At 38.9% G+C, this 19,873-nt stretch overlaps 1 protein-coding gene across 6 annotated transcripts in view; it reads right to left on the bottom strand.

The window, feature by feature from the left end:
- Positions 1-19,873, bottom strand: part of LOC140335877 (ubiquitin carboxyl-terminal hydrolase 22-A) — a 33,428-nt gene that overhangs the window by 10,308 nt on the left and 3,247 nt on the right. For 4 of the 6 annotated variants that reach the window (XM_072418876.1, XM_072418871.1, XM_072418875.1 and 1 more), the window contains exons 2-7: positions 16,014-16,291; positions 15,044-15,176; positions 6,622-6,735; positions 5,209-5,253; positions 4,615-4,716; positions 1,202-1,371 (exon numbers count right to left, since the gene is read on the bottom strand). In XM_072418876.1, coding sequence (XP_072274977.1) covers positions 1,202-1,371; positions 4,615-4,716; positions 5,209-5,253; positions 6,622-6,735; positions 15,044-15,176; positions 16,014-16,133 — 684 coding nt within the window. In that variant the 5' untranslated portion in view covers positions 16,134-16,291. Of the gene's footprint in view, positions 1-1,201; positions 1,372-4,614; positions 4,717-5,208; positions 5,254-6,621; positions 6,736-15,043; positions 15,177-16,013; positions 16,292-19,479; positions 19,573-19,873 lie in introns of all 6 variants that reach the window. The other 2 variants (XM_072418874.1, XM_072418872.1) reach the window with 2 other exon arrangements.

The raw sequence follows: 19,873 nt of genomic DNA on the forward strand, positions 1-19,873 counted from the left end.
GACAATAGGTGATCCAAACCATGAGATAACCAAAAAGTAATTTAAAGGAGATCAATTGGAGTAAAAAAAATTCCCCAAAAAGGCTTCAGATACCCTTGTAAACGTCATGCACAAGTTGAAAAGTCACAAAAGTTTTTCCAAGACCTGAGTTTTGACCAATAAATAGTAAAACAAATATTATCAGTAACTAGCAACAGTAAAGTGCTGTTGCTATGTTCCTTGGTAGAAATACTGCACAAAACATAGCAGCATGCAATTCGAAAGGAAGATTCTTGCTAAAGACCTACGGCAATCCCTTGAAAGCTACCATATCGCATTTTAAGAAAAGAATGACCTAGATTTTTGTGTTTTATGTAGAAAATCTCTCACTTTATATATATATATATATAGATATACACACACACACAAAGAACATGAACACATTTCTTTTTTTGGTACACCGTGCTAGTACCACGTTGTCCCTCCAGTCTTGTTAGGTACAGTGAAATCATTTGAACCTTCAAGAAGCCAGTCTGAGATGACCTGAGCTTTGTGACATGAAGCGTTATCCTGCTGGAAGTAGCCATCAGACATAGCAGTACACTGCTGTCATTAAGGGAAGGACATAGACGGCAAAAATGCTAAGGTAGGCCGTGGCATTTGAACAATGCTGAATTGGTAATAGGGGGTCCAAAACACTGATATATATATTACCATAACACCCCTGCCAGCCTAATAGCCATCATCCAAATAATACAGCAGCAATTGAGACTCCCCAGACCAGGCATTTGTTTTTACAATCTTGTCCAATTATAGTGAGCCTGGGTGAACTGTAGTCTCAGGTGCCTATTCTTAACACCTGGTAGGAGCTCTTGCTGCTACAGCCCAATTTGCTTTAAAATTTACCTTGCATTTAGAGATACTTAATTTCTTTTTTAGACTACTGTCTGTAGATCCCAGAGATAGTGGTATGTTAAATTCCCAGCAGATCAGCAGTTTCTCAAATACTAAGACCATGCCGTCTGGCACCAACATTTGCACCTTGTTCTAAGTCACCTATGTTACCTTCTTTCCAGTTCTGATGCGCAGTTATATGTACAGAATGGTACAAATCCCTCTAGTAAACATTCAACACATACTATATTTGCAGACTATTTAAAATAATGCATTTCTTTGCATTAAATAGCTGAACATAGGAAGCACTCTGCAATAATAAGCTTACCTCCTGAAAAAGAGTTGACATTTCACAAACCAAGCAAGAGTTTGGGCTTTGCATTTCACATTTGTGGCGATCAGAAAGGAAGAAGTCTCGTAGCAGGGGAGTGTGGGTAAGTGCCTGGACAATACAGTTCATAAAACATGTATTCCCGAGATTGATTAGGCCTCGCAAACCTAGAAAAGAACATGAAGTTACTTCCTACTGTTAGAGAACAGAGCAAAGACACACTAATGTTCAGTAGTAATAGATATCCATCATCTATGAGTTTCCTTAAAGTAAATCAAGCAGATTTTTTAAAATATAAACTTTTCAACCCTAATAAACCTATTTATTATTGGGTGAAACCTGTCAAAGGCAATCAGTAAGCTCTGTTCTAATACACATTCTTATGTCTGGTGCTAGGCAGACTCTTAGGTCTGACCAGGTAAAATCCTAAGGACCTGGCATCGCATATCGAGGGTGCATTTAAACAAGAGCACAAGTGTAACAAATCTCACTTTTTGAACATGTCATGGCTCACACAGATGGATTCTGGACTTACTACCCTGAAATCTTGTAATACCACTGTCCAAATCTGACTTTGCGTCATATTTTTGCATGCCAAAGACACGTCGGAACCATAACTGACTTCTACAGGATACCTAAAGGTCAACTTTCTACTTCACAAACTTCTTCCTACCAACATTAAAATTGATTGTGTACACTGGGAAGGAGGCCTCAAGAAAATGTAACACATCTTACCCAAGGGAAATATGAAGGGGACTGCTCTATTCCCCAAGTATTAGTCCTGCCAGAACAAATGGACCCAAAAAGGTACACAATGAGCTATTGCTGTGCGACCACAATCTTAGCAGGCATGAACACTTACTTAGGTGCTATGCTGCTGCTGGTGTGGTTAAATCCCCTAGACCTAGTCTCCACTGGCTTCACCCCAGCTACAAAAGGCATGTATTTTGATGCCTCCAAAAACACACTCATAGTTTTACAAGTTGGCCTAAATTGGACTAAGTCTTAAAACATATGGTCTCATTTTCTGAAATAAAAAAGGCAAAAGTTGAAGCATGTTGTGTTTTCCTCCTTATTCAGCCTGAAGTTTCCTAGGTCAGTGAAGACTAGGCCCTAAAACAGGTTGTGGTGTGCAGATTTCATATGAGGCATCCACCAGAGGAAGAAGAACTACCGCAGTGTTCAACCCAGGCATTTTTTTAAGCCGGGTGAGAAGAAATTGTAGGCGAGTGGCAGCTCCTGTACTGTGAACCAACTCTTCAGTAACCACCAAAAAACAGCTGGGTGGTTACTGAAAAGTGCCAGGTGGCGTGCCCAGTTAAAAGGGGCTGGGGAGAACACTGCACCCCCTTGAGGATATTAGTGCCCCAGCAAGAAAAAAAAAAATCAGACACTGGCAGGAAAAGCAATAGTGGTTTGAGAATAAAGAAACAGGCCTGGCTGTCAGTAAAACTTAACACAAAGTGCCCCATTCTTAAAAAAAGATTAACATGCAGTAGAGCAACTGAAAACCTCTCAACACAAATCCCATGGAGTCCCAGATACTATAGAGCAGGGGTGTCAAACTCAAATACACAGTGGGCCCAAGTGAAAAATTTGTACACAGTCGCGGGCCAACCTATTTATTGAAAAGATATCTACAATTCAGGAAGGTCGCTAATGAATGTCAACAGGAGAGGAGGTGTTTGTGGGTCCTGATTGATGCGCCAGCAGAGCATTCTGGGTTTGTAGTATTAGCGGTGCATGCACTGTCTACCGGCGGGCCAGCTCTAGTATACATTTGGTATTTTTTTGCGGATCAAAAATAATTACAGCGCGAGCCAGATTTGGCCCGCGAGCCTGAGTTTGACACCCCTGCTATGGAGGGAGATTTCACACAGCTGCAAATGGTGGATGAAGGACATTTATTAGTGAAAAAGTATAGGATGGCTTAAGGCTGACCAGCCATGCTAGACTGCTTTAGCCACTCATATAGCGAGTCTACAGAGATGGGAAATAAATCCAAACTTCTACTTTAAAGTTAAGAAGAAGAAAAAGCAGATAAGAAGAAACCTCTATTTTTCAGAGCACACTATGTGAAGTGAGTGAGATTGGGGTGGGGATGTCGGGGGTCACAGCCCTTAGCAGCTGGGCTCTTTTTTTTTGTACCTAGCTTCATGTTTATTGAAAGCTGTGTCCCTAAACAGACAACAGGAAAAATAAAAAGGTCACTCTTCTAATTACCCCTATATATCCTTAGGAGAGTAAGTCACGGAAACGTGGAGAGCATGGCAAGGCAAATTTAGAAATTCTCCTACTGTTGAGTGTGCACCAGATGACAACACTTTTGCAGTAGACAGGAAGAAATGAGAATTTGCAGAGAACCTGTAATGAACAAATATAGGTGCCTCTACTGACAAACTTCGTTGCAAACCAAATTTCAGATAAAAGGTTAATAAACATTTACACACCTGTAAAGTAAATGAAAATGTTATAGAACATTATGCTGCATACGCAGTTTCAAATTGAATGATTTACCATTGTTGATCCACAATGGTGTGCTACAAGTGTGAATTACCTGATGCCAAAAATATCAGGTCTTCTGCTCTGCCAGAGAAAGTTAGGCTGGGTACACATGTGCAATAATGGTTGTTGGAAAGGATCTTTCATGATACTTCCAACAACAAATGAACGCAATGCATGAACAAGCGCTGTACATACACCTATGGAGAGGGGAGGGGAAGAACAACCGAGTGACACCCCGCTGTGCTGTCTCCCCTTCACTTTTATTATGATCGTTCCTTGGATCCGCCAGGACAGTCGTTTGGACGACGAACAAAGAGCGCTGTACATACACCAGATCTTCGTCTAATATCAGCCCTGAGATGATTATCAGATGACAATGATCTGACATGTGTACCAGCCTTATGTAATTTCCAAATCTAGATTGTAAAAAGAAAATTCCCTTAAAGGGAAAGCTGTTCCATTTACATATTTCACCTTGTTTAGCTTAAATGATCCATTTGTACAATAAGAACCCGCTGAATGAGTTAGATTACAAAAATAACTTAATTTATAGACCCACCAGATCAATTGGCGTAATCTTCCCACTTAGCTTAAAATCCTAGCTTAGTTCTCACACCTTGACATTTTGTTATAGCAGTTTTCAGAATATGAATAAAAGAATCTAAAAATGTAATTGACAACATCACACTGGAGCCCTCAATAGAACACTTGTTTAACAAATTAAATAATCTTTTGTACATTGACTTAATTTGTTAGCAAAATGCTCTTTTAAGTAAAATGTATCCTCCTGTATCTGTGGAAGTTTAAAATATATGATAAACCGACTAAATAGATTATATCCTGCTTTTCTTTATCAGCAATATTGAGAAAGGGGTAGTTCAGTAAATGTGTAATCATGTACATACCTATCGTGCAGTTTGTGGTTATCTTCCTTCTTTTGGGGTTATGCCTTAGCAGCTCTAGCTCCCTCTTTGTTGGCTCCCATGTTGAATACTTTTCTCCAACACCTAGAAAGAACATGCAGAAAAATTTGATGTACAATTAGTAATGCTCACACAAGTTTTGTTATTTTACCTGTTTACTGAAACATTCAATTTACAGGTAAATAATGAATATAGACATAAAGCGCAGACTAAGCTTTAATTGGAGGTTATCCACATCCAAACTGGACGAATGATTTTTGGAATTACAGCTCCAATATGTATCGACCTCTATTTAAAGAGCCAGAAGTAACTAAACAATTGGCTTCAAATCTAAATACCCTGCATTATATTTCATAATTAAAACAGATAAAAGGCCTGAAGTTGATTCAAGGTGTGTTTGCAATTTTGAATTTTGCTGTGAACCTACAATATGTGTTTAAAAAACAATCTAAGAAATTGCAATATTATTAGGAGTTGCAAAATCTTCAGTTTGGTACATCCTAAAAAAAAAAAACAATGCAGTCGTGAACAGCGTAAAGTTTAAAGTCCAACAAAACTGATCAAGGAAAATCTTACCTGTCATTGTATACTGGTAAGGAGAAGCCAACGATGGAGCAAAAGCTAAAAGAAAACAAAAACAAACAATCTTAAAGATGTTATACCAAAACAAGCTAGCCTCTACCTACCACTTACATTGATGTGCCATGTGTATTTGTAAGCCCTGTAACCAGTTTAGTGGTTGGCTTTTTTGGACCATTTCTGGTAATAGTAACCACTGCATACAAAGAACACCCCAGTATACCTGATGTTTTGGAAATGCACTCAGTTAGGGTCAAACACTGCCAATTTATGGTTATTTACACATATCCATCATCAATAGGAGGCCAATCCTCAGAGCCAACCCCATTATGACATTATATGTCTAGTTTATCCACTGACTTCATGCAAACAGAAGCAGGGATTTTTAACTTTTTCTGTTTTCTACTAAAGGCCCTGCCTGTTCCTTACAAGTTATCAGATGTAGGAACTAACACTAGGGGAACACCGACTTCGGTCCCCTTTATATTAACTGAATTTTTCCAAGGTTAGGTTTCTAAACCCATTTGCAACTTCAGGTAGTAACTCCTACATTTTTTCTCTATTCAGGTATCTGTCATATTGTGTATGTGCTTGTTTAAGATGTATTAGGAAATCAATGTTTGTGTAGGGACCCCAGAATGGGGGTGGCCTTAATGTTGACTTTGGGGTTTGTCTCATAAATGGAAGTAACAATCAACTGACAAGTGACTAATTTTTAAAATCTGGTGGACTTTAGATCTGAATACTCCCTTAGGAGGTTCTAAATAATGGCATCTAATCTGGAACACTGAATTCTAATTTTATAGTTTTCAAATGCTATTGTAATTGAGGAGTTGCACGATAAACCTGCATTTTTGTTCCTTTGCATTATGATAAATATGTCACGTCTTTTTCAAGTGTTACCGACTAAAAAAATTCACCTTTATCTGTGGCAATTTTCATCTGTTCAAATATGTTGAAAAAAAAGTTAATCATTTCTATATTTCTTGCTACCACCGGCTTCATCCTGGCCATGTGACTGGTCACCTGAAAACACTTTTCTCTGCTGCCCAATCACAGATCTCTGAAATCATCACGTACAAACTAACTGAAAATTCCTCCACAGTTTTCCTTTTCCATTTCTTATTATCCCCTTTCCAAACACAACAGGTGTTGAGCATTTTGTTTAGTAGCATTAGCTGATAAGTGCCATGAAAAGCATTACAATCTGCCATCCAGATAGGAATTATGGGGAACCCATTATACAGAGCAGAACAAATAAGGAGACAAATGGGCAGAGACACTTGCTAGGACACTATGTCTGCCCTAAGCAAAATGTTGAAATATGGTAAACAAATAAAAATACATAGTTTACTTTTATAACAGTACTAAATAGAGAGATTTGACAGAACTAAAAAAGGAAAAAAATACCTTGCAATTTCCATGCTTTTCTTTGTTCTTCTTTGGCAACTTGCTCCATGTCTTTGTCATATATGTAATCTTGACACATAAAGCAGTATATACCCCCATACAACAAATCTATGGCTGTACATGTAAGAAAAAAGGGAGGGGAGGGGGTAAAATTAGAAAATAAGTCATGAAAAAGCCAGGTAAATTCTATTAGAATGTAACTTGTTAAGCTTATGAAGGTGGAACCTTTCTGCCTTCACCAAATATATAGTTAATAGAAAGTCTAGCTTAAAAAAAAATTCTTCCTCCTAAATTGTTCTTAGCATGCACAGTACTTTTTCATCTTTTGATTGAATGCATATTTTTTCCAACCTAGATTTACAATGTCAAGATTTAAATTCTTAATCTAAAATAGTTTTGATTTATTATTTTTTTGTACAATCTATGGCAACCAAGAGGAAAAATAACCACAATGTCCTCCCGAGAAACCCTCAGAAACCAAAAGGTGACTACTGAAAACAAAAAATAAAGCTTTGGGTAGTGGAGTGACATAAACTAGAGTGTACCGCTCCAATGGCGCCTACATAGTCATGGCCATGAAGCTCTGATTAGTCTTTGGCAAATCTGAAAGACCTGTAGTGAGACTCCTGAATGTACAGTTAGCTGAAGTGTACCAATACACAACATTTTTATTTGACATAGCATAGAATGGTAGACAACACTTCTAAATAATGTAAAAATGTTATGTTAAGTGCAACACCCTTTAAAAAAAGTGCAGCACCGCCCCTCTAAGCCTTGATCTCCAGGGCTCGCCTAGGAGGCGTCACAGCCTCCTGGGATACCTACGCCATGCATCCCGGGATCATCAATCTGGAAGAGACCAAACATGTATAATTTTTTATGTATTTTAATCATTATTGGAATAAATTGGTTTCCTATTATGTTTTATATATTTTGTGTGATCATTGTTAGTTTTTGTAAATGCCTAAAAAGGTCCCAGGGATTGCTATTTGCATTCTCATGTTCTTTTTTCAGTGAAGAGACAAGTCCCAGGTAGCATTACACATGTCTTTTTTTTAGCCGGAAATCCTGCAGTGTATGTAAACCACTTCCAAAATGAGGAGATAATCAGACTTTAACACCTGCATACAAGTTGCATGAGGACAAAAGATGAAAAGACTCAAAGTTTTCAAAGTATTTCCAGCAGAAGAACACTTTGGCCTAAACCAAAGTTAGAATGCAAAATCAAATGGGCACAAAATGACAAAAATATATGGTGAAGGTCAGTCAGCTACCACCGTTTCTTAAAAAAATAAAAAGTTTAGAGTATGATTTTTTTTATGTACTTTGTGTCTGGTTTGTCATGGTACAACAAATAGCAGCCAACATAAGCCTTGGTAGAGACTCTCCATTAACAACATCCTGGGGAAAGGTAACAAGTGCTTTGTGTTTTAGAATAGGGTGAACCCAATTCGTCTGGTCCAAGTTCTTATGGTTTCCAAGGTGAGCATATTAAAATAAATCCTGGATCACCACACACATTTTGTGGAGGCATCAAGGGGGGATAATCAAGGATTAAAGGAAAGAAACAAAATGTAGTTGACGACCAATGTTCAGGCTTTTGAACAAGAGGTCTTTGCTTGCTGCAAGTGTTTATAGTGAACCAAAGAAGATGAAGCTGTTAGTAAGCAGAAGGGTCTTTATTGCAGCAAGGTTCCTTATACTTTTTAAGCTGAGGCAGAACATGTTCTGGCCACCTGTAAGGTTTTTAATTACATCATCCAGCATTGTGCCAAATAGTCTCCAGTAAATTGAACTTCTATCAGGGCTTTCTTCTAGTCTGCTGATAAAAATTTAGTTTAAAAAAAAAAAAAAAAAAAATATATATATATATTGGCGTAAAACATGGGAACTGGGCAATTCAATTAGAGAACAAAAATATCTGTCAAAAAAGGACAGCTTACCAAGGTAATGGCAAAACTTATCAGGTTTTACACACATTGTCAAAAGGAAACAAAAGCATCATTGGAAACTATGCAAACAGTAAATATGTAAGACAGGAGGTAGAATAGGGTATATATGACCCATTTTCACAGCCAAGGAGAACGTCTTGACGATGGGGGGCATCATCATTATAGGATGACTGCATGGCCAATACCATATGCCTAGGTAAGGAATATGCTTTCCATGCCTGGAGTCACAATAGGAAAGTGAATTGAGAAAAGGAGAAAAAAAAATAAAAAGAAAGGAGACCCCTAGAATTGAGGGATAGGGAGGGAAATGGGGTCAGGTCAACTGTCAGCCTATATTAACAGATTCATGAAAGGCTGTACTGCAGGTGTAACAAGGGTCACAATAACAAATGAACAGTCCAAGCCCATTGGTATTAATTGGTTCATCCAAGGGTTACAAACCCGGTGGAACCAAATCAGAGTCGCAAGTATGAGTCGCATCTTACTGGAGAAAAACCAGGACATTTTTGGCTTAACTTGCACTAAAATCATTTCGGCTGCTGTTAATCTAAGTTATTTGTTGGTAAATACAGGTGGTTTTAAGTAGAGTATGGCATCAGCTGGGTGTTTGGTAAAGGAACAGCCCACTTGAGTATATGCCATTTGGTATATTGTTTGTCCAATACCTCAGAATCCTGGGCACTCCCACCTAACATTGTACAGGGCACCCGCCACCTCACCGCTAATTATGAAAACTGGTAAACCATGTACCAGCGCATCATCAATTTGCAATCTGTTTGCCAAAACAGACATGGATCCCACAAGAGGGAGCACTCCAAGTCTGGAGTAAGCATAGTGTTTTATTTGGAAATAATGAAATATTTCTGAAGAGGGGGCCCTTATGCACCTTTTAATAGGATGTAAAAAGGTAATATACCAGAGGGGCTAATGAAGCTATCTAATCCAGGCTCTACGCACCAGTAGAACCTGCTAGGATTACACATCCCAGAAAGGAAAAGTGGGCTGCCTACAATGGTAGAGAAAAGGGGTATAAAGGGACATTACCTTGCCCGAAAGATTTGAAAGGAATTATTTGAGAATTGTAATTGTAAATTAGTTTAAAAATGGATGAAGGGATCCACAGTAGGGTCTTAAACAAAGCACCTGCATCCAATGGATGCTCACTGGACACCCGATATGCTGTCAAGATGGATAGTTGTGTTGAAATATAATATTAAGGCTAGAGGGGAGAACGACGGAGCGGCACCCTGCTGCGCTCTCTCCCCCTTCACTTCCATTACGATTGTTCGTCTTCCATCGTCCTTGGATCCGCCAGGACGGCAGTTCGGATGATGGATGTCGAGCGCTGTACACTTGCCAGATTCTTGTCCGATATCAGCCCGGAGTCTATTATCAGACGAGAACCATTGCACGTGTGTACCCAGCAAAATGAGGTAACAATAGGCTTACCTGAAGCTGCACCTGAAAGTCTGCCTCAAGACTCCGGGCCTATACTGATAAACATTTAGGCCAGAGAAGCTTGCTAATAACCAAACCAGAAAAGATAGTGGGACTGGCATCCAAAGATGCATAAGACCCCAAATTAACTGGACAGCTGCCTCTAAACATATAGAGGCGACACCTGTTCATTTTCTAGACCAGGCATGGGCAAACTACAGCCCACGGGCTGTATATTGCCCAATAGGGATGTTTCTCCAGCCCTTTGGGTGGTCCCTGGCTCTGGCCAGTGCCACCCCGAGCGGGGTCATGAGAAGGACCCCGCTGGGGTGCAGTGACACAGCCCGCCCACTCTCCCATCGCAAGCTCAGATCTGCAAAGGGAGAGATGGCGGGGTTATGCCATCATGACATCACATTCAGTGGCATCATGATCAGAATCAGATCAGTATGAATGGAGAAGGTACCTCTTGTGACTGGCTACCTCCCAGCAGAGTTCGAGTCTGCCTGAACTTGGGTTGATCAGTCACATATGTCTTCTATTCAAAACATAAAAGCTACCCAAGGAAACTGTGATACAGCTGTTCATTTGAGCACTCACACATTTGAGAATGGAAAAGCAAAAAAACATAGCCTCAAAAAAAATGATAGGTAGGCAGTATTCTCCACAGGAAGCTAGGAACTTTTTCCTTGGTGTTGAGCAGAAAAATTGGTTAGCACATTTCAAGAGATGTGAGATTTCCCACCTGCAGAATGCTGGTATTTCAGTAGATGATTGTATAGTACACTGGTCAAAATGTAAAATATTTATTACTTCATTAAAGGAGGGGGGGGGGCTGACTTTAAGCAATCAGGAATTTTATTTACTGAGAAAAAAAAAAAACGCAGTGGGAGAAACCAAGCTGCAGGTCTTACAAAATGGCTTGCTAATATGATACATATGTGTATTGATTCAGATATTGAAATGGTTATTTGACATCTGAAATTATAGGAACATCCCAGAACCAAAATTATTGTTACCTTGACTAGTGTATGCCTTTTGACCAATCATAACATCTCTTGAACTGATGAAGCAGACTTTGTTCTGTGAAACGAGTCGCCTACTTGGCTTAGGCGTTGTTTGGCCTACACTACATGTGATTATTATGCTGTTTTTATATTAGATTATATATGTATAATGTCATTTTCATATTATGTCTGAAAAAGGTCATTTTTATGTGTTGTTATAGGTATGTGTTTGTTATAGTGTTAGTGTAAATGTGTTTGTTATAGGTATTTTAATACTGTACTTTAATAAATTGATGTTTTAACTGTTCTTTTCAGTTGTGGTGCGTCAAAAAGACCCATTATTGGTGCCATATATTGATTGATAGGGGTTTATCTCTCCCTGGCACCATTTTTATATACTGGAGAGAAGTAAAAAAAACCTCTTGGTTCCCCAGTCCTTTGTCACCTAAAATGAGTGAGGAATCTCCATTTTCACATATGGGTGGCTAGGCATGTCTCAGCAAGGAAGGGGTTCCCACATTTACTTTTTATCCCATCCACATCTTTGAGGTCAGACCCCATAGTGCCAACACTGGGTTTCCGGAGAACATTGCTGTTCCAATATTTTTTTATCTTCTCTTCCACCCCTTAACTCATTTTTTAGGCCACAAACAAGCTTTGAGAATTCATAAGTAAGTCAGGGCCTTGTTTGTCATGTGATATTTCTATGTCAAACCGATTTCCCCAGCACATGATTTTGTCTCTTCCTATATTGCCAAGTGGAAGCCAGCTGCAGGCTTCCAATCACAAATGAGCAGGTGCAGAATATACACCTTCACTACCATAAATATTCAATTATAAATTCCTACCAAGCATTACAATTACAAAATCCTAACACATTGGTACAGGGTACCATAGAAGCTTCATGTCATCTATCAGATCACTGCTGGCATTGTAGTGAAGGGATGGGGGGTCTCCGATAAAAAATTTTTTGAAAATGTCTTAGGAATAAACTCTTCTAGAAAATCGGTCTGTTAAATGGCTAAAAAAATCTTACAGATGTCCAAATTATGCTCAAGCCGGAGTTCTTCCACCTGCATCACAAAGGCATAAAGACTTTTTCACTTTTTCAGGCTGCAAATCTCTTGTAGCCCGTCAGCTGGACGGAGCTAAGGCCTGTATCATAGCAATGAGGCGTCAGCCGAGAGTCCCTGGATTTACTGAATTAGGAAACTGCATCTTACGTCGTCTTTGAGAGGCATTGAGGGCTTTTCCCTGGGAACTCTTCCAAACAAGCCATACTTGTTCAGATGTAGCCCTTGGGGTTTTTGCAATTTGTTTGAGCATTACAGTCTGACCTTGGGGAGAATTTGCTGGTATGTTCACTTGTGGGAAGATTGGCAGCAGTCTTGAATGGTAAATAATTGTTAACATAGAATGGACTTTAAAATAGTTTGGAATTAGGATTATAACCACTCTCAGACTGATGGACAGCAACAATTGTTTTGTTGCATTGTAACACAGAACTCTGTGCTCCAGAACTTCAATCAATCTATTAAACAGGGAAAATTTAAGTTGGCTAAGAACAGGCGCCTGAGGCTACATTGCTTTGGTATGATGAGTCAATTTCTTTTGCAACTATTGGACAGTGAGGTCAGAATTCGGCATCAACAATGTAAAAGCATAGATCCTTGTGTCAATGGCTCAGGCTGCTGCTGGAGTGATGGCATTGAAGATATTGGCACAAATTGGGCCCCTTAGCATTAGCTGAGCATCATTTAAATGCCTCAGCCTAACTTAGTATATTTGGGGAACATGTCCATCCCTTTATGACCACCAAATGTTCTGATGGCTACTTTCAGCAGGATAACATGCCACGTCCCAAAGCTCAAGCCATCTCAAACTTTTTTCTTGAGGGTTCCTGGATTTCACTGTACTCAATTGGTCCCCATAGTCACCAGATCCCCATTTAATATGTGGTGGACCATAAGATCATGTCCACAAGGACCAAAATCTCTGAGGAATGTTTCCAGCACCTTGTTTGTGTTTTTAAATGGATAATATACAAGCAAATTTACATCTACGTAGGGGAGTTGCCTTAAACACCAAAATATTTACCCTTTTATGTGAATATGCTCCTAATAGCATACAAACAGCATGGTTTTCAACTACTACAAATATACATGGGGCAACTAAATTTACCAATCTCATAATCAGGTTCTGCTTTCCTCTTTGTAATGCTACACAATAGCTGTTGTGCTTTACTGCTGCTTCCTACATTGAAAAACCCAAAGTGGATAAAAAAATCATTGAATGCAATTAACTCACTGTGTTGCCAATTTCTTATGTAAAAGCTGTTAAAGTGTCAAAGTAAAATAAATACCCTAACAAAGCATTTAGGGCACATCTTTTATACACGCTCACTTCCTAAAGTTTTCTAAAAGCAGAATAAAGAAACAACATATTCTGCTACAAATGGGGTGCATTCCTAACCAATTTTGTAAGACATCAGCTCTTACATTTAAATTAAGTTAAGTGTGTGTAAAAGCATTTTTTTGGATAAAGTAGAATAGGTTTAATCTCCCTGGAAGTTTTATTACTGCCCTCATCCAGAAATTTTAAATTATCAACACGGCAATAGGACAGGGAAAAAAATCCTCTAATATGCAAACCTGTGTTGGGATGCTTTTTTTATTCCCTTGGGATAAATTTCCTGTTACAGGTCAGGAATTGAAGGGAAATCCCCATAGTGGGGTGCAGAGATGAATAAGCCAATCAATATAGGTTTTATTATTGCCAAAAAAAAAAAAAGAAATCAAGAGCCTTTAAAAAGTGTTTCTGTGACCAAGGTGTACATTAAAAGGAAAAAAAATCTTCAGGATGGGTTCAATTAAATGTTTTGGTGTACTTTTTAGTTGATCCGTAGGAAGTACTAAAGTAAAATCATGGGTTTGTAAAGCGGGGGTAATAGCATTGTTATGGACTTAGTCTATGCCTGTCTTTTTTTAAGTAGGCCACCAATCTACCAGTCAACTACTTTCATAGGTTTGACCATTTCCTACAGCTTATGTGCAGGCTCAGTGCATCTCCTACTGCATATCCACGGCCTGACCGTTTTCTGTAATATTACATAGATTGAAAATTATGTGTGGGCCTTTTTAATATTAGGGGATGTACATGAGCAACGTACATGAGTTCAACACAGAATTTTTTTGTAAGCTGGGAGGTAGGAAGCTGTAGGTGGGTGGCAGCCCCTATATTGTGACCCAACTTCTCAGTAACCACCAAAAAACAACCGGGTAGTCTGAAAAAGTGCTGGGTGGAGGGCCCGGCTAAAAGGGGCCAGGGAGAACACCTATGAGAACTTCTATAAAGAAAGTGTAACCACTATTGCTGTTAACTCTCCATTCCTCCCCTTCACTGGTCATACAGTGTCTTCATACTCAATAAAAGGAGCATACTTGACTAATAAAGCCCACTAAAAGAGGGGTTTACAAGCACCTATTTAATGTAAAAAGGTAATTGTGCCTAAGCAGTGCCCTGAAGATTTGAAATGCTTCCTAATCTTGCTGCAAACTCAGACTGAGCTCTTTGCTAAATTCTGCTATTAGGTCAGTTATCATACAAAGTGCAGAACAAAACATGGTCATTCAGAAAAGGAGAAATTATCCACAGGCTATACTGGCAACTTATTTTTTTCTTTGGTCCGCCATCTTTTTTGCACAGGTTTCATTTTTTTTTAACAGGCACTTTTTGATAACTTCTTTTAGAAATAGAATTTTGTGTTTACCAAAGAAAAAAACTGTCCTGTGCATTATCAGTTAGCATGGTCCTATCTTCTATACATATATAACTATAGATAAAAGAAAGGTGAAAAGAAAAAAAAAAAAGAAAATAATAATAGGAAAAACAACACAGCTACCACATCTAAAGGATCAGTATGCTGCACTATATAACATTTTTGGTCTTGTATTTAGCAAATTCATAAGTTGGATCTGCATGGATGCATGAAATTTAAAATTACCTTTGGATTATGGAATAACTTACCAAGATTATGTCTTTTAAGCTTTGCGTGTTCGTGAATGTGTTTCTTTGTAAAACAACCAAAAAACACACAATACAGGCAAGAGTGAAGTCTGTTCAAGTGAGCACCACACATATGACAGATGCACGACTTGGCCTGCAAGGAAAAAAAAAAAAAAAAAAAAAAAAAGGGGTATCTGTTGATAGTGTAAAATGTATGCATTATTAAAACACATTGTATGTATAACCCTTTTAGATTACAAAAAAGAACCCACTTTACCTAAATGCTTTAAAAATGTGCATGGGGGGTTAAACACTGGGGGAAACAGTCCACGTAGACTAAGACTGCATACACACGTGCAATAACTGTCATTAGAAAGGATCTTTTAAGATCCTTTCCAATGACAAAAGACTGCACGATGGATGAACAAGCTCTGTACATACAGCACCATTTTGCTCTATAGAGAGGGGAGAACGACAGAGTGGCACCCCGCTGCATTCTTTCCCCTTCACTTCCATTACGATCATTCGTCATTGTTCATGGATTCGCCAGGATGGATCCATGAACGATTAGTGCTGTACAAGCCAGATTCTTGACCAATATCAGCCCTGAGGCGATTATCGGACAAGAATCATCTGACATGCATAAGTAGCCTAAGAGGTTATAAACACTGGTGTTTGTTTACATTTAAAATCTGGCAGGCTGCTAAGATTCTGCCTTTTTCTACTGGACTGCAACGGAAAGGAAGTAATACATTTGACGGGTAATCACTATTTTACAACTTTTGCACTGTATGAATGGGCGGCTCTGTTTACACACGAACTCCACCAAGGAATTCTAAAGATTCTACCTAGAGTAGCAAGGGTAGAACCTTGTCAGACCCAGCATATGAAGCTTAGTTATGATTGATAAACATTTAGCATACATTTAGACAAAGTATAAAAGATAATTGAAGTATTTTGGAAAAGAACTATTTCCTTTATTGAAGCTTACCTTTCTTTTACGGGTTTCAGGTGTCCCACTCCACACAAAGCACTGGTATATAGCGCGCAGATTTTGCTTCCAATTGTCCACTTTAAAGCTGTTCACATGGGAGCAGCCGGACGGACTCATGACAAACCTACATACAATTTCTGAGGGTGGGGGTCCGAAGACACAAGAGGAGGTATTTCCAAGAGGAGGAGGACAGGGCTGAATGCCCCGCCCTCCTCCTTTAGCAGTTTTTCAAAGCTTTTCCAATCAGTCTACTAAGCCATTGATGAGTTGGTATCCTGCAAACAGAAAGAGAAACAATGATGTAATAATCAAAAGTGACTAGAAAATGTAAAAAATTTAAATTAAATTTAAATTAAAAATTAAAATATGAGACCAGTTCCAATAACTACTTATTTATTGTAAAGCCGTATGCATTGCCTGATAGATGGAAACACAAACTATTTAGAGATACCCACATATATGCTGCATAACAGAACACGGATTTATTAACTGACCTGTCTTTGGGGAAAAGACCTTTCTCTGGGTCATGCTTTCCTTGCCCCCCCAAGATTAGTATGAACCTGTGTAGCACTACATATTCATCATGAATGTTGTACACACTATCTAGCCCCATGTGCTGTCTCTTTACTGTGGGTAAAACAAGATCCACTAGCTGAAATACAGGGTAATCAAACATGGCCTAAATACAAAATCCAACATTGTATCTTTTTTTTCAGATGTGATCAATATTCTTCCATGAAGCTATACCCCTACCTCCTAGATTGTAAGCTCTTCGGGGCAGGGTCCTCTCCTCCTACTGTGTCTGTATCGGTCTGTCATCTGCAACCCAATTTATTGTACAGCCCTGCGTAATATGTTGGCGCTATATAAATCCTGTTTATTAATAATAATAATGTCTGTGAAGGGGTGCTTGGTCTCTCTTTTTGCAGATGGTCTTGTATTGGCCTCTCTGCAGTAGGTGGACCTGCTGGGTCCCCCCCTCTAATCTATGCTCTCTGCACAGACTATGAATTTATGTTCTCTAATAAAATGTCCTAATTTTGAATTTTGTTCCCCCTTTTGATACAATGCTTAAATCAGAATTGCCCAATCCACTCCAGTTCTGTATAGAGAGATACAGTGCAGCACAAGAGCATTGCAATCATAAAACAAAAAAAAAAATGTATTTTTGTATTATTGGGAAGGATCAAAAAAAAAGTGTCAAGCAAGAGTAATTTTTAAAGGTTCTGCAAAGCTATCCAACTGACTAACCTCTGCCCTTTATTATTAGCAGCACTGCCCAAACCACGAAGGTAATGAACATGAATGCCGATGGACGACATTTATGGGGATATGAAGCACACCGTGTACAAAACACCCCCAGTGTTGGAATGGTTACAACACAGACACATTTGAATTACTTGGCAGTTCAGATAGCTGCAGACTGAAATAGAAGGGTACATTTAACATGCAATAAAATTACCCTGCCATTAGGAAAAATAACTTGCATACAAAAACCTTATCATAGAATACTTACCTCTCTGTCCAGAAACAAAATAAAATGATCACTTGTGCAAAGTTATGATGAAAGCTGGTATCTAACTCCTCGTAGTGTGTCAATGCCTGTTTTCCAGATCGCACTTTGGTTTCATCCAGCATTCCCTACGTTATTATTGTTTCCTGTGGTGATGTAGGGGCTCCGCTAACAGAAGAAGACTACAACCTTCCCTATCTTGTACAGTAGGGGTGACCTTGGTAGCTTTTGGGTATGTGAGGATTGATGTCTCGCTGTCATTTATACTTCGTACGTCCCGTATTTTTTTTTTACCAGGTTCAGTAACATTGTTCAACCCAGAAATTGGAGTTGTAGGCGGGTGGCAGCCCTTGTATTGTGAGCCAACTCAACAGTAAACACCCAAAATCAGATGGTGGTGGGCCCTGCTAAAATAAATGCAATAAAAAAAAATATTGGGATGCAAAACATCTGCACAACAAGTCAGCTAATATTTTTATCTATAAAAGTTTAAATGCTGTGTTAAGGCATGCACAAATTTTGGCAAGCATTGTACAGAGGAAGCGGGTTCCTTTTCACCATGCACAAACCATAAAGTGAGCCTCAACTAATGGGGGGGGGGGGGGTATCAAGGATACTTGTACTTCTTTTGGGCAAAGCAGCACATAACACATTTACATATGTGGACTGTGGTCTTCTTAAGAGCACATTCATTTGCTTACAACACCAGTGGTCAATAGTACCAAAGATTGTTATGCTTCCCGTACAGCGTTTGATTGATGAATGAGCAGGTAAATGATCAGTATCTAGGCTATATTACTAGTTTATCAAGTTACTACTCTCCTAGATTGTAAGCTCTTCTGGGAAGGGTCCTTGCCTCCTCCTGTGTCACTGACTGTATCTGTCTGTCATTTGCAATCCCTATTTAATATACAGCGCTGCATATGTTGGCGCTATATAACTCCTGTTTAATATTACTGATAATAATAATACTACCGTGCACCAATTCCCAAGCCCAGTTCTTTGACCAATCAATGCCATCATCCTAAGACGTAGGGAGAATTACTACTGCCGAGTTACATTATTGGTGCTCAGAGCAGGAAAAGCAGCATTAATTGGGCAAAGACTGAAATTCCTAATCAATGTTTAATATTTTATAATATTTGTGTTATATTCAATGCTCTAATATAGATTAGAAATATTGACCTGGGTATGGTCAATACAGTCCCGTTCCAAGTCAGACACTGAGCGCTCAATCAGTTCTTTATGCAGTGTCCTTGTAAACAACTGAACGCATCAAAATCTGCCAACAATCAGTATAAACATTTAGAAATAAAAGCTGTTAAGCTGCCTAAAGCCACATACACACCTGCAATTATAGTCATTGAAAAGGATCTTTCACGATCCCTTACAACGACTAGCACTGCACGATGCATGAACGAATTCTATACATACATCACTGTTCTGCTCTATGCAGAGGGGAGGGGGAGAACGACAGAGTGGCACCCTGCTATGCGCGCTCCTCCTTCCCTTACATTACGATCGTTCGTCGTCCATGGATCCGCCAGGACGGTCCTTCGGACGATGGGCACTGTATACACACCCAATTCTCGCTGAATATCGTCCCTGATCTGATTATCGGGCGAGAACCATTGGATGTGCAGGAAAAAAAAAAAACACGTCCTGAGTACTGAAATAAAAATATCCAATATACAAAACTTTACATTCCCAGATCCCTAAACCAAAAGGTCATATAAAAAAAAATTAGCCCTATAGCTCCAACAGGAAAAAATTTAACTTCTAAGGCAATCCAAGACTCACTTCATCTGTATCAATAATATATAACAGCCATCACATTGAGATTTACAAAGTTCTTCCAAAAAGCAAAGCAAGCCTGACTTCTGTGCTGCAGTTAAATTAAGGCCTATGATTGGACAACGAATGAGCAGCAGCAGACTAATGGGCACATACCTCTGCTTCAGTCAGTATGTTCCTTGCAAGTATAATTGCACACCGAATGGCTCCTAGAACTACTCCTCCCTCACCCGTGTGAGGGCTGCTGTACTAGAAGATACAAGGATTGGAAATCAATAGTTTCAGTTTCTTACATTGGCTGCTTTTTAAAAATTAAAATGAAGAAGCTACATGGCGAGTAGCCTTTTAGAATTAAAAATGTGTTTTGAAACCTAACAGTCATTTGTAAATTGGATACATTTCAAATCTAAACACCAGATATAAAATAAACAAATCTTAAACAAAAAAAAGAAACAGGAAAAATGCAGCTCCATATTTACTAACATGTCATCAAATGTAATGAGCACTTTCACTCTGCATCAGCTAATATTACAAAGCTCAGACTTGAAGA

This window comes from Pyxicephalus adspersus, chromosome 7 (genome assembly GCF_032062135.1).
Source record: "Pyxicephalus adspersus chromosome 7, UCB_Pads_2.0, whole genome shotgun sequence".
Lineage (NCBI taxonomy): Eukaryota > Metazoa > Chordata > Amphibia > Anura > Pyxicephalidae > Pyxicephalus > Pyxicephalus adspersus.